This window comes from Plasmopara halstedii (genome assembly GCF_900000015.1).
Source record: "Plasmopara halstedii genome assembly, contig: Scaffold_253, whole genome shotgun sequence".
In the NCBI taxonomy this organism is placed as follows: Eukaryota; Oomycota; class Peronosporomycetes; order Peronosporales; family Peronosporaceae; genus Plasmopara; species Plasmopara halstedii.
In genome coordinates, this window is record NW_020187174.1 from 128027 (window position 1) to 141909 (window position 13883).

At 41.9% G+C, this 13883-nt stretch overlaps 4 protein-coding genes across 4 annotated transcripts; 1 reads left to right on the plus strand and 3 right to left on the minus strand.

Moving 5' to 3' along the window:
• Nucleotides 1-227: 227 nt before the first annotated feature.
• Nucleotides 228-1682, minus strand: PHALS_04069 (serine protease family; the record flags this gene model as incomplete). The annotated part of the gene is made up of 1 exon (XM_024722067.1): nt 228-1682. The coding sequence occupies one exon, from the start codon at nt 1680-1682 to the stop codon at nt 228-230; it is 1455 nt and encodes a 484-aa protein (XP_024573181.1).
• Nucleotides 1683-2657: 975 nt separating this feature from the next.
• Nucleotides 2658-6134, minus strand: PHALS_04070 (uncharacterized protein; the record flags this gene model as incomplete). Its single annotated transcript, XM_024722068.1, has 1 exon — nt 2658-6134. The coding sequence occupies one exon, from the start codon at nt 6132-6134 to the stop codon at nt 2658-2660; it is 3477 nt and encodes a 1158-aa protein (XP_024573182.1).
• Nucleotides 6135-6255: 121 nt separating this feature from the next.
• On the plus strand, nt 6256-9793 carry PHALS_04071 (protein prolifera-like; the record flags this gene model as incomplete). The annotated part of the gene is made up of 9 exons (XM_024722069.1): nt 6256-6334; nt 6397-6476; nt 6543-6602; nt 6665-8745; nt 8844-8871; nt 8972-9019; nt 9135-9148; nt 9684-9705; nt 9788-9793. 9 exons carry the CDS (start codon nt 6256-6258, stop codon nt 9791-9793), a joined length of 2418 nt encoding a protein of 805 aa, XP_024573183.1.
• Nucleotides 9794-11146: 1353 nt separating this feature from the next.
• Nucleotides 11147-11515, minus strand: PHALS_04072 (uncharacterized protein; the record flags this gene model as incomplete). Its single annotated transcript, XM_024722071.1, has 3 exons — nt 11147-11217; nt 11280-11325; nt 11390-11515. 3 exons carry the CDS (start codon nt 11513-11515, stop codon nt 11147-11149), a joined length of 243 nt encoding a protein of 80 aa, XP_024573184.1.
• Nucleotides 11516-13883: the final 2368 nt, after the last annotated feature.

A 13883-nucleotide genomic window follows, 5' to 3' on the forward strand; every position in this document is an offset into this window, starting at 1 on the left:
TGACTCAACTTGTTTCCAACACACTCACACGATGCCTTCCTACAATTCGATCGCGCAACTGATGCTTTAAGCCGTTCTTTTAACTTGGGCAAAACTGGTCGTGAGCGCTATAAAATTGATCAAATGATAATTATTTTGTCATTTTGTTGTGTATAAATCCAATTTATTTGAGTTGAAGAGAGTATATTTGATACATTATTATCATATGTACAAATTGTAAGAAACCATTACAACGCAAGTGCAGCGTTGACAACCTTCTCTGCATTGATACGGCCGTGTCCGTGCTGATTGTTCGGATAGACATCATCCAGCGTTCCACCGCACGTCAAAACAGCTTTTGGCAAAGCTTGTTCAGTCGAACCAATCAATAATGTCTTGACAGCATCGAAGCTCAAGCCAGGACGTGCGCTTAAAATCAAAGCAATTGTACCAGCGAGGTGAGGTGCAGCCATGCTCGTTCCCGACATCAATTTATAATCAGAATCGTCGCGATTCCAAGCAGAAAGAATGTCAACACCAGGACTTGAAAAATCAGGTTTGATTAGTCCTTTCACAGAAGGTCCGAGGCTGCTAAAGACGCCCAAGACGTCGTTCATATCGGTGGCTCCAGATGCCAGAACATCGGGTGAATCACCTGGATATCCCACTGAACTACACCCACTTCGACCCAAGTTACCGGCTGAAAAAACTGGAATAATGCGAGCAGCGTGCCAAGCATCAAGACTTGGCTGGAAGTAGCCCATACCTTGACCTCTTCCCCAGCTATTGCTAACAATATGTGGACTTTTTGTTGGATCACAATTATTGCCATTCGTGTCTGTAGGGCATAACATGAATTCTGCACATGCAATTAAAAGGGAGAGCGTACACCCTGTTGCACCACATCCCTTGCAAGCCATCCACTTAGCACCAGGAGCAACACCCACACCTTTACCACCAGCAATCGTAGCGATTGTGTGAGTTCCATGACCATTGGCATCAAAAGGTGTTGCACTCTGTTGTTTTGGATCATACCATCCGTATGGACCAACCCAGTTGTTGACAAGAGTTTCGTGTGTACTTCGCACACCCGTATCAATATTTCCAACAATAATATTCTGTCCTGTATTGTTTAAAGCCCACACATTCGGCGCGTTGATTTTCTTGACACCCCATCCCATAGGAATCGTAGTATTCGTCGCATCAATTTCAGACTCAATCGAGTCGTGATCTATGATTATGTCATAAATGATTTCTTTTACTATCGTCACATCGAGAATCTGTTGCACGAGATTTGTAGGACAATCCACCACTTCAATTGTGTTGCTGATCCAGTTGCTTGTATACTGAAAGTTTGCCTTTTCAAGGACTTGTTTCACTGGATCTTGTCTTTCTTGTGCATGTTGCTTAAGAGCATTGACAATATTTTGTATGTTGTGAGCTCGCTCGTCATTTGTCCAAGGACCTGCGCTTGGGTTGGCAACAGCATCGATGACGGACTTGATATCATCATCCATGATAATGACAAATCGGTGCGGGTCATAATGGGGGCTCACAACTTTAACTAATGACGAAATGAGCTTTGGGGCAACATCGCTGATCGTACCCACCAAACCACCAATTAATCCAGTTTGAGTACCCGATACGACTAAAGTGAACATGACAGAGATCAAAGTGTAGGATTGAAAACTACGCCGCAACATGATGTGCGTTTTCGTGAATTAGACTTGACTTCAGTAAATTCTAAAGCTTGTTTGAATCTAGAATGGTGAATTGAGTTATGAAGATAAGGAAAGTTTTTAGAAGTAGTGAGGGAAGAAAGTCTCTCATTGCTATAATGATAGTCGTTTCAGCTTAGGTATCACATTCTTGCTTTTCCTTGTTGTTTATGGTGTAAAACGACGAATACTTTCTAAGAAGAATTTTATGTCGTTGTGTGGTAAAACTGAAAGAGCCTGTCGCCAGTTCTCATTCTTCTTTCAAATTCGAGCTGTAATTGATGATTGGGCTTAAACGTTGTGACGGTTTGGAACATTAAGAGCAAGTTTTCTGATAAACTTTCAAGTAATACTTTGTTACATTGTTGACAAATATCATTTAATGGCCATTACGAATAAGTTAAGGTCTGACAAAAGCTTGAGTTTTCTTTTTTTTGACCAAAGTAGCAAGAATTTTTTAAATTATTCTCAAATATTATGGGACGTTTTTTTATTTAAGGCAGTAATTGCAAAGCGACAACTCATCAGTTAAATGCTATAACTTTTCTTCTGACATGTACGACACATAATGAGTGACGGTATATAATTTATTACACTTTTATTCACGTTCGGACAGGCTAAGAGATCGTGGTTTGTTCAACTGAAAGTATCATGAATGTCTCCTTGCACACTGAACTGCTGAAAAAAAACGGTTTTAGCAGACAGCTAATCAGAAAAGCTGGAAGACGCGCAATGTGCTAAAAAACTTACTTTCTTGGACGGTCGCACCCTCAATTTTTTCGTGCTTCGTTCGTACATTCCATGTCGATATCCACCGAGACATTAAACCGATCAAGAACACAGCTACAATTCTAGCAGAGACAGAGTCCACTTAGCTTTCAATCCGTAGTCTTAGACTTGAGCTAATAACTAGGCGTCTTAGTCATTGATAATTGTACAAGACACATAACGTCAAAGCCTTTAACCACCAACGCAACGAACACTAAAAGTTATACGCTTGTTTGCCGTTACACCGCTTTTCCAAGCGCCAAAGTATTTGGCCACCACACAATGAGCCCAGAATTCTAATGCTAGTCTTGTTGCGCTCGACACTGGGCGGATTGAGTGTAATCTCATCGACCTTGAATTAAAAATGACATTTCGACGTTGGCTATGAGTTACGAGGCACCACGCATGGAATACGTGAGTCATCAAGACACGCATTTTCTTAAGCTGCGCTTGCAACACTCTCGAATCACGAAAAGTGGAACTCGATCGTTGATGGTTTTTCTTCGTAGTCTTGGCATATGCGCGATGCAGTTGCTGCCGAAAGTGATTCCACCGCCTTTTCTGACGACAGGCAACCACGAATGTCTTCCAGCGAGTCATAACGATTCGTTTCGCGTCGTTATTTAGCTTTTGTTCACTGTAAAGCAACCACCGTTCAAGACGCCACCGCGTAAGAGACCGATGCAATAAACTTCGGGTTGTATGTCTGGCTATCTCTCGATATATTTGTTGCTGAAGAGCATAGCGTTTAAGTCCAAGGGAAAATGCGGCATTCAATACTTTCAGCTGCCAAAAGCGCTGCCATCGACAGAAAATACGCCACACTTTCCATCGATGCCAGCAAAGGCGTCGCCATCGAAGCAACTCTCGTTGTAATTGTCGACGTGCCATGTTGCAACCAGTGAATAATTGTTTCCAAGCGGTAAAATGTCGCTCCACGATTTGTTGCTCTTGCATCCGATACAGACTAGCAGCAATAGCTTCTTGACCACGTCGAATCTTGACAACATGTTTCCAATGGTCAAAACCAAATTGCAAGCGAACGCATGTCATAGTGTAGTGCCACATAACCAACGCTAGTTGACGTCGTTTCGTGACGCGTATTATTGCACGCCACGAACGTGCTACTAACCTAGTCGAGTAAAATGCGGCAGCTTTCAATAACTTTTGCTTTTCAACACAATTTTCACGCCATTTACGGAATACATGGCCACCAACTACATTCCATTCAACACGTCTTCTTATTGACCGACTTGTAATCCTCTGATGCACAACTAAAGACCATTTCGACAAGACATGTTGCAGCAACACTTCTTCATACCAAGCTTCCGCCTCAAGGCGTTGCTTTTGATGCATGATAGAGCGACCAGCACTTGAAAACATTAAGTGAACAGCCTGTCGCATCGTACGCCGACAAAAGTATATTTCCGCCTCTCGTCGTCGCTTTTTCGTCGCAGAATGGTTCGTCCAGCCATCTAACGACTGCAAAAGACGCTGACGCCTGTTGTAAGCTACGGCCTTGCGTCTGTAGCCTACAGTTAGTGCAAAAAGAAGCTGAAAATACTGACTTTGTAGCTGTTGGCGATGAAACCCGTATGCAATCTTCTTTGCCTTTGATCGCTGCCGACGCTGCCTCCATTGGGTGAATACGCCCACGATCACGTGTTTATTAGCTAATACAGCCAATTTCGAAGCTCCTAGAAAGTATCTTCTAGTTTTGCACAGCCAAATCATCACAAATAAATCAGATATCAAACGCTTCTCATGTAATTTTCGAGCCTGAATAGCTTTTAAACGTAGTTCCTGACACAGTGAAACGAAGATTTTCCAATGCTGCCAACGCCATCGAAGTTGTAGTAAGTAGTGCAATTCCTTTAACAGGCTTTGTCGTTGCTGCATGTCAACCATCCTTTTCCACATATTAAACCACTTTCGACGAAGTTGTATTTGTCGATTATACACTACCTCCTTCCACTGAGCAACACTATACCGCATTTGTCTTTGTCGACTGTGTTCTCGTAAGAGGGAAATCCGTTTTCCAAGTTCTCGTCTGCTCGAAAACGCCCATTTTGCCCAATGTTGAACCAATTTGACTGATAGGTGTTTAACTGCCGTATCATTCATTGAGTTCTTCTTCAATGCATAATATATCGCAATTTTCCAGTTTTTGAATGCCTTGTCAAAAAGTTTACGCTTTCTAAAGCCAGCACATAAAGCCACTGTCATCTTCTCCTTACGGGAAATCTTGATATGATTCTGCCATGAGTCGATGGCAAACCGTATCCGACGCTCTTCACGTGTATTTAACAATGACGCAATCAAGACTCGCCTTTGTTTTAGTTCCATAACTAGAAGATTGAATGCCAACCAGCATTCTCGTTGTCTTTTGACTCGTTGTTTTGCTATTAAATTTCGCAGCACGACAGAGCAATGGTAATTATTGCGCCACATACGCCAAATTGTAGCCCGGAGCATCAAATGCTCATTTTTTTCTTTCAAAAATTTAACTCGAAGTCGTAAATTTCGGTCTCGATGGGATCGAAGATGCCACGTCCATAACGCTCGTCGAGTCATCCAGCTGTGAAGTTTGGTCTCCTTCTTGCGATCACAATATGTCTGCATCTTTAAAATTCTAAACGCTCTTCGACGATGCAGCGCGTATAAAACGACAGCAAGACGTTGCTTTTGGCTACGCGAGTTTTGTGTAAACAAATTCCAGATATGAAGCATGTAGCGCATTTTCAAGCGACGTTGGCGTCGAGTGGCACTTTGCAACATACAACGCATCTCTTTAATGTCGTAAATTAAGTTTTTCCAATTGTCGAAAGCATAGCATAGGCTTGTTCGTTCACTCCATCGAGCAGCAAATTGCCATCGTTTCTGCGTCTCAAGACATTCAATCCAACGTTGAAAATAAACCACTTTTTGTTTCACAATTTGCTGTTTTGTGAAACTATGAATTCCAAGCCGTACAAAGCGTGCCGTCGCAATCGCTGCCCTAAAATATTTCCAATATCGGCCAACAAGAAGCCGAATAGATTTTTCGTTGTAAATTCTAAGTTTCGTACATCTAGTCGTCATTTTTGTCCACGAATGAAACACTTCATAGCATACCTTCGCTTGTCTTTTCCGATAAAAATTCTTTCTTTTTATCGCTTGACGTAGTGCTAAATTCCACCTGACCCACATTACTTGCAGCTTCGATACAAATGTTTTCTTTTTTAAAGCATTCGTTGCTGTTTTAGAAATCAAATCATGAATAACTTGCTGTCGCCAAGCAATTAAAATCATGTTCAACACACGTTGATCTTGCCATCGTCGTGCGCGATTAACTCGTTCTTCAATACCAATCTCTTCGTTCACAATACGACGCCATTCGTCCATAACACGATGCAAAACCAAATTAGTTTCTTTATCTCTAAATTCTAACCGCGTTGGATCTTTAATGTGGCTTCTATAAGATCGTAAAGCTTGTGAGATACGTCCAGCACTTGTTTTTTCCAGTATTGAATCATCTACAGATGCCAAAAGTGATGTCACTTTAGCCCATTTTGATGTTAAAGGTGTTGAATCGGGTTGTATCACTTCTCTTTTGATCTTGAATTTTTGCTGGGCATCAAACACAGCATCAATTTCCTCTCGTAGTTGCCTTAATACCTCACACTGCATCGAGACGCTTCAACTTTATTTTTTTTGTATGATTGGATAAATTAGCATATATTTCATACATGTTCATTGGTAGAAAAGCGTAAATAATTATATACATCATATTAATCAAAGCTTCATATACATGGCAACGTCGCAACTCTCACAGATTGGCAGCAGTGCGTCTGGAGGCGTTGGCATGTCCAATTACGCTGAAGAGAAAGGTTTTACTACTAGACGTTTTGTTAATTTTTCTAGCTAAAGTATACTAACGATGCTTTGACAGCAAAATGCAGTGACTTTTTGCTAAATTTTACCTCAAATTTGGACGACCCGGCGTTGGGTCCCAAATATGCACGAATGATGGTACAATACTTTTATTGGAATGATATTTCACATGTATATACTGAATTATTTGTGGTCATATCGTAGCAAGAGGTGGCAAATCGAGAGCGAACATCCATTCCCATTGCTTTGGATGACGTGGAAATTGTACTATTATGAATCTTTTTGAGCACTTTGTGTAATTTAATTCATCTACATTGTGTTGATAGTATGAAAAAGATGACCCAAGTTTTGTGTCTCGAATCGTACGCAATGCTCGTCGGTACATTGCACTCTTTTCTGATGCAATCGATGAAAATCTGCCACCTCCTACAAAAGATATTTCCGATACTCAAGATGTTTTAGATGTTTTGCGACTGTCTCGAGCTCAAGAATTAGTTCAACAGAGTCAACAAGATGATGGGGAAAGTCTAAACCCAGCGTCGGTCTCTTCTGCAGCGACATTTCCACCAACTTTAATGCGTCGTTTTGAAGTTCATTTGATTCCTGGCGTAAAACTTAAAGCTGTACCGATTCGAGCGGTAAAAGCTTCTAAAGTTGGTACTTTGGTACGTATCAAAGGCATGGTCACGAGAGTTTCAACGGTAAAACCACTTCTTACGGTTGCCACATACACATGCGAAGCATGTGCTTCGGAAGTATATCAAGAAGTCAAAGCAAGGCAGTTTAATCCTCTGACGCAGTGTCCAAGTGCACGTTGTGCTACAAATAGAGCACAAGGTCATTTGATGCTGCAAACTAAAGCTTCCAAGTTTGACAAATACCAGGAAGTTAAGTTTCAAGAGTTGCCCGATCAGGTGCCAATGGGTCACATACCCCGCTCCTTAACAGTTTATTTGCGAGGCGAACTTACACGCACATGCGAACCTGGAGCCTTAGTGACTATTTGTGGCGTCTTCTTGCCACTTCCGTACTCACCACAACGTCAGATGCAGATGGGACTTGTCACGGAGACGTACTTAGAGGCAACGGACGTAGTGAATCATAAAAAACGGTACTCAGCCATGGAGTCGTCGGATGCTATGGAAAGTGCCGTGTTGCGCTTGCAGGAAGGCTCGGATAATGTGTATGAAGTATTATCTCAGTCGTTGGCACCAGAAATCTATGGGCACGAAGATGTAAAGAAAGCGTTGTTGTTACTCTTGATTGGTGGCGTCACAAAAAGAATGGATGAAGGAATGAAACTGCGTGGTGATTTAAATGTATTGCTCATGGGTGATCCGGGTGTAGCGAAGTCACAATTGTTAAAACACATTGCCACTGTGGCACCACGAGGAGTTTATACTACAGGAAAAGGCAGTTCTGGCGTTGGACTGACAGCGGCAGTTGTGCGTGATGTAATTACGAAAGAGATGACGCTGGAAGGCGGAGCTCTTGTTTTAGCTGATATGGGCATTTGTTGCATTGATGAATTTGATAAAATGGAAGAAGGCGATCGAACAGCGATTCACGAAGTGATGGAACAACAGACGGTAAGCATTGCAAAGGCTGGAATCACCACAACGCTCAATGCGAGAACTTCAGTACTGGCTGCAGCGAACCCGATTTTTGGTCGCTACAACAAAAAATTAAGTGCTTCGCAGAATATCAATCTACCTAATGCGCTGCTTTCTCGCTTTGACTTGCTATTTCTACTACTGGATGTCGCTAATTATGAAAAGGATGAAGCACTGGCACGTCATGTCACGTATGTTCATCGCTTTTCACGCAACCCCGAGATGAAGTTTGATCCGGTACGTCCTGAAGTGTTGCGATACTTCATTGCGATCGCTAAACAGTATCAACCGAGTATTCCGGAACATCTTTGCGGCTACATTGTCGAAGCTTATGTGACACTTCGTCAGCAAGATGTCAATGATCATGCTCGTGAACGAGAGCAAAACAAGTTTCGACAGAGTGGAGATGGTGGTGCACATGATGCCCAGACAGCCATGACAGCGCGTCAATTGCTAAGTATCTTGCGTCTATCACAAGCTTTAGCAAGACTGCGATTTTCAACGGAGGTCATTCATCAAGATGTGGATGAAGCCATACGGTTGGTGTACGTATCGAAAGCGTCGTTGACGGAGCAAAATGATGCAAGTGGTACTGGAAGTAATAAGCTTGGTGTAGCAAATTACGGTCGAAGCGGAGGCTCAGCTGATGCAACGTCGAAAATTTTCCGACTCGTGTTGGAATTTGCTACAGATCGCAACTTGAAAGTTCTGGCTTTGAGCGACTTGGAGCCAGTTGTACTGCGCAAAGGCTTTACGTCTCAACAATTGAATGCTTGCATCGCGTATTATCAAGAGTTAGAAGTCATGCAGCTGTCAAGCAACGGGACTCGTCTTACTCTAATCTAGTCGAATTTACGTTGATTCATCATACTGTCTCGCGCTTATGGTGGAGGACGCTAGAAATCCGCGATTACGACAAGGTAAATAGAATGGCTTTTGTGATGTACTTGTGAAAAAAACATGAAGTCTTAGATTACTTCTTTTATTTGTAAACGCATTTTTTGTCTATGGTTTTCACAGATAATCGAGGCAACATTTCAGCAACGTGAACTAAAAAAAATTGTAATCGTGAGTCAACTTCTTGTCAGTTCCCTTCAAACATCTTGATATTGATTTTCTTTGACATTTACTGCTGGTTTGGTGTTAATCCTTTTTAAATGTGCACTGTTTGGCTGCACTAAAGCCTGGAAGAGTCAAGTGTTTAGACATCTAATTACCTTTATGTCTTTGACACATATTACAAAGCTGTCATCAAGCCTAGAGACGAGCACACGAGTGTTAACCATTGATAGAAGAAGTTTGATGGTAAAGGAGTTTTTCTACACCTGCTCGACTTTTCGTCAAGGAACTTTTCCGTGTCATTGTTGAGACGCCGTTTGAATGAATGCAATCGCATCTAGATGATTGCAAATGTACTCAGAGGATTGTGTGAAGTGTATCAATTTTTTTGCTTTCAGGTGCCTCAAGAAGAGGGTGGAGGCTGACTATGGAACCGACATCCAGTGGTGATTTACACATAATCCAAACTTAATATATGAGTGAGCCAAAGCTTCGTAATTGTAAGCTTTTCGTCGAAAGCATAATACTTGTGCAAGTAATTGGCCAGGCAAAAGTTTTAAAAATTATTTTAATACAGTATTCAGCCACAATTTGTCCGAATATAGTTCAAATAAAAACGATGTTCGCGCCATAACCGAAAACCAACATATCGACATCCAATTTTCGTCAACAGGACAGTAAAAGAAAATTTTGCCGTAAGAGATCCACTAAGAAGCCTAAACGCTGCGGCACTGGTCGATTGGATTAAACTAATTCATATGATTGTCCTTGGGACAGGCATGACCAGGTACTTTGGGGTTACAAATTGCTCGCATAAACAATCAGAAGTACATTTACCGGGTCGCGGTTGAGGATTTACTGTTTCACAATAATAGAGCAGAATTTGGAGTTGCGCTGAAAATGCAGTATTTACCGTTCACCGTTTACTGTTTGACGTATAGATACGCTAAGAGATTTTAATTCTTTCTCACTGGATCTACGATGCGTTCTGCATAGAAGACAGCTTTGATAAAGGCGCTAGGAGGCTATTTTCTGCTTGGTTTGGCCAATTGGTGGATCACGCAGAATATATTAATTGGAACGGAGTAACTACTGACATCTAGGCTTCTTAAACTTACACATTTGGTGCAATAGTATCTAGAACATACTGTACAATTAAACAGAGATTCAATTGCATTTCAGAGCAGTGTCACTTTCATACGGACCAAGTATTGGGATTCATGACGATGTAAAAACTACGAAAAGGAGATTTCGAAAGTACACTTGGGCTGAAAGCTGCGCGTCAGACAGTGAAGACAGTTCTGTTAGAAGAACTATTCAAATTTAAAATCTTCTAAATAGCACTACTTTTACATTTTTGTACTTGTAAAATAGCAGGGCTATCTAGACATCTATTTACGATATAGGCTTTTGGTTTCGCTAGCGGCAGAAAAGTATAAATCCATCCTCTGTGCGCTTGTAAGCGCATACTCTTAACGTCAAAGATTCCTCTGTGCAAGGTGCACACCATCGTTGCACTTGGTAACATGCGTTTAATCCCACCAGCGAGTTAAGAGAGGGGCTGTATTCCAAACAAAGATGACATACTCAATTTACGATTGATAGTCACCGAAAACTTCAACCCGCTTACAAGACTGATGTCTATTGTTGATCCCGACAGGATAAGAGAACCGGGTGGTCGAGGGTCCGAAAGCGCAAATTGATCAGTCGGGAACGCTCACCAGCATCGAGCATGCGTTATCCGTGAGTTTCCAACCGTGCGCCGGCGAAAGAACCAACGGCAACCACCGTAAGGCCTCTAATGTCAAGCATCTTAGTGGTCGGGACCGACAAACCTTTCAATCTGGATAAAAGAAGTTGCGGTGTCCATGGATCCAGTCATGCTCCAAATGTAGCATCAGCGCGTCCCGCATGTGGTCTCCATTATAAGAGGCCGCGCATGAGATTGAACACTAACGTGCAGCTTTTTGGTAAAACAGATGAATAAGGTAGGAAATTAGAAATGTCGCCGTTATTGACACCGCCATCAGGCATATCGGGTGTGTTCAAATTAAGGGATACAGGAACTAGCGATCTACGTGTATGAAGTACGAATATAAATCGGAAATGGTGTCCAAACCTCTCATAGAAGCTTTTCTAGAGCCTAGACGCTTGGATTGGCAACTTGTGCGCCAACTCTTTGGGATCCTTAATTTCGTCGTTGCGCTCTAAAAATTCCAAAGTCGTCATGATGCGATTGTAGCCACGAGCATCAAGGTACAAGTCGAACTAAACGGATTGCTTTGTGATGTTGATTCGTCGTGCTTTTGGAAGCTCTAGAGTCTCGCGAATGCTACATTTTCTACAAAATTATGTGGCTGATGCGGCTTGCACAGATACTCCTCGAGTCCACCTTAATTGTTTTGTGATAGCAATGGGTGTTGCATCCAATGCGTATTTCAACACTTTGTCTTGAGGTACAGATAGCGCACAGGAAGAACTCTTCACAGTCGTGATGATTTCCATCCATTCTGGGCATTGCAAAACCGCGGTGATCGCGGAGGCTCACCTTTCGCCTTGTGTGCTCCTTTCGATCTCAATTATATATACATAAGTGGGCACGCACGCAAGGTTGTCTATCGAACCCATTAGGAAAAAAGCCGAGTTTCGGATGACCACCTGAAAAATTGGTTTTTACTGTACCTTTTGATCAAGGGGGCTCAGCCTTAAACGGAGCGATTGTGTGGATCACAATATAGGGTTGTTGATCTTCGATACGATTGCTCTATGCAAATCTGACAAAGGGTTTATCAAGGATCATCGTGCAATTACGTACGATGCGCGGCTGAAACCGTTACGGTCAATCCACGTCGTCTGTGACCCTTCGGTGCATTCAACAGTTTGTGAACTACTCCAAGCAGATGCCAATAGGCATGAACGCGTAATCGCGATTGGATTTAAATGATTTAGGCTCATAAAAATAGTGACCATAAGATGGATCTATACAACGAAGATTTCTTTCGTCAAATCAAGGTGCAGCTGTGAAGTCGTTTGAGATCAACACAGATCATGAGTTGTTGCGTACAGAAACATAATCACCACATCTTTTAAAGAAAATGGCGAGATGATTATCAATCTTTGCTAAGCATAATATTGATGTAACGTGTAAGCCGGGCTGACTTGATATAGTGGTCGGTTTGCTCGCTACTACTATGATTTGTTGGATGTCATGATGGCGTCGTCGCCACTTGTTGCGCGAAGAAAGCTTTAAGAAGCAGAAAATTTGAGATATTAGATTTAGATGTCGCTTCATCGAAGCGCGCGATTGCACTCTATAGTGCTATTGCTTATCACATGGCTTACTCGATCACAGCACTGACCCACGTGAGACTTAGCGTGTTGTGGTGCCTCATGATGAAGTTCTAAATATTGTACCAAGGCTTTGATACATTAATAAATGGCCGCCTTGGATGAAAATTACATACTGATCGGTGAACGCTATATGTTGATGGCCTAACATCTATGAAGAAGTAGTCACTCAATATTGGAACATGTAAAAGGTAGGAGTTGTTCAATACTTTGCGACATGCGGTGTGATTTCGGCAAAGTTCTGGTGGCTCATACGAATGGACTTAATTTTTTTCCTCACAAAATACGCGCCCAATAATACCGGTATTGTGGTTAGAATGGCCCTGCTGCTAAAGCGATAGTTTAGCAGGTGATGATGATATAGCAGTGCTATTGCAAACAGCCAAATCATTGGGATTGCGTTGTATATCGGTATATGTATCTGCAGATCTGACAGCAATTTACATAGGCGGTTTGGTAAGCCTATGAATGCCTCATGAACCCAAACATAGATATCTTCCGGTCTTAGTGATGAAGGCTCTGGTCATCGAAATTTGTTTACTTAATCAGTCTGGCTACAATATGTAGCAAGGAGTATTTGGTTTTGCTCAATGAGATTGAGCACAGTGTTTCTATCGCTAGGTCTTCTCACTCACTGAATTTACGTTTGATAGTGCAGAACAGGTCTTAAGAGACGTCATTTTACTATTTATATTCTTTTTTAGCTAGCTCTTGGGTACCGTTCATACCGCTATAACGTGGCTTCGCCTGGCTTTCAGCCATTGCGTTGCACACTCAGCAAAAAATTCTCAATTTCATTGAGGTTTGATTTCAAATTTTGATACGACGTGTAATTTAGCTGATATCAACAAATTTAATTGTATTAAGGTTTTTTGCCGAGGCTTGATGAGAAAGAAATTGTTGATTCGATTCGATTGCAAATATTGGCATGGTTACCCTTAGTAGCAGACACTTCACTTTTTGTATAAAATTGAGCTTCATGCACCGAGTACTTAACGCTTTGGCTGAGAGCTTGGGTGTTAAAATGCAGCATACCTATTAAAGAGACAGACAAGCCAGCCATGTGACTGAATTGGGGCAAATGATCTTTTTGAGCGCGTCTAACCTACTAAAATATGCAGTTTCTGTGGTCCATGCGACTAAGTAGCAACCATGCTACATGAGGGCATATATCGGGGTGACATCCAGTCTGAAATGTTTTGTGGTGCTGACATTTCAAAGTGCAAAGGGTGGACTTTAGACGGAGTGGCTGCTTAAAAAGTGGCTATCTTTCCGCAGTGCAAAAAAAGAGTAAATCTTAATGTGGCCTGCATCTCAGAGGGGGTGGTACATGATAAGAATAGAAATTTGACTCACTCACACCTTACACATTCGGTGCAATGGCTGAGAGATCTGTACAGTTAAAGGAATTTTCAACTCTAATTAGCGAAATGTGAATAACTATAAGTACCGAAGTAGCATTATCTAGGTGTGACGTGGTCGCCAACTGCTTGCCATAAAGCAGAAGACGATCACGCCAAATTTT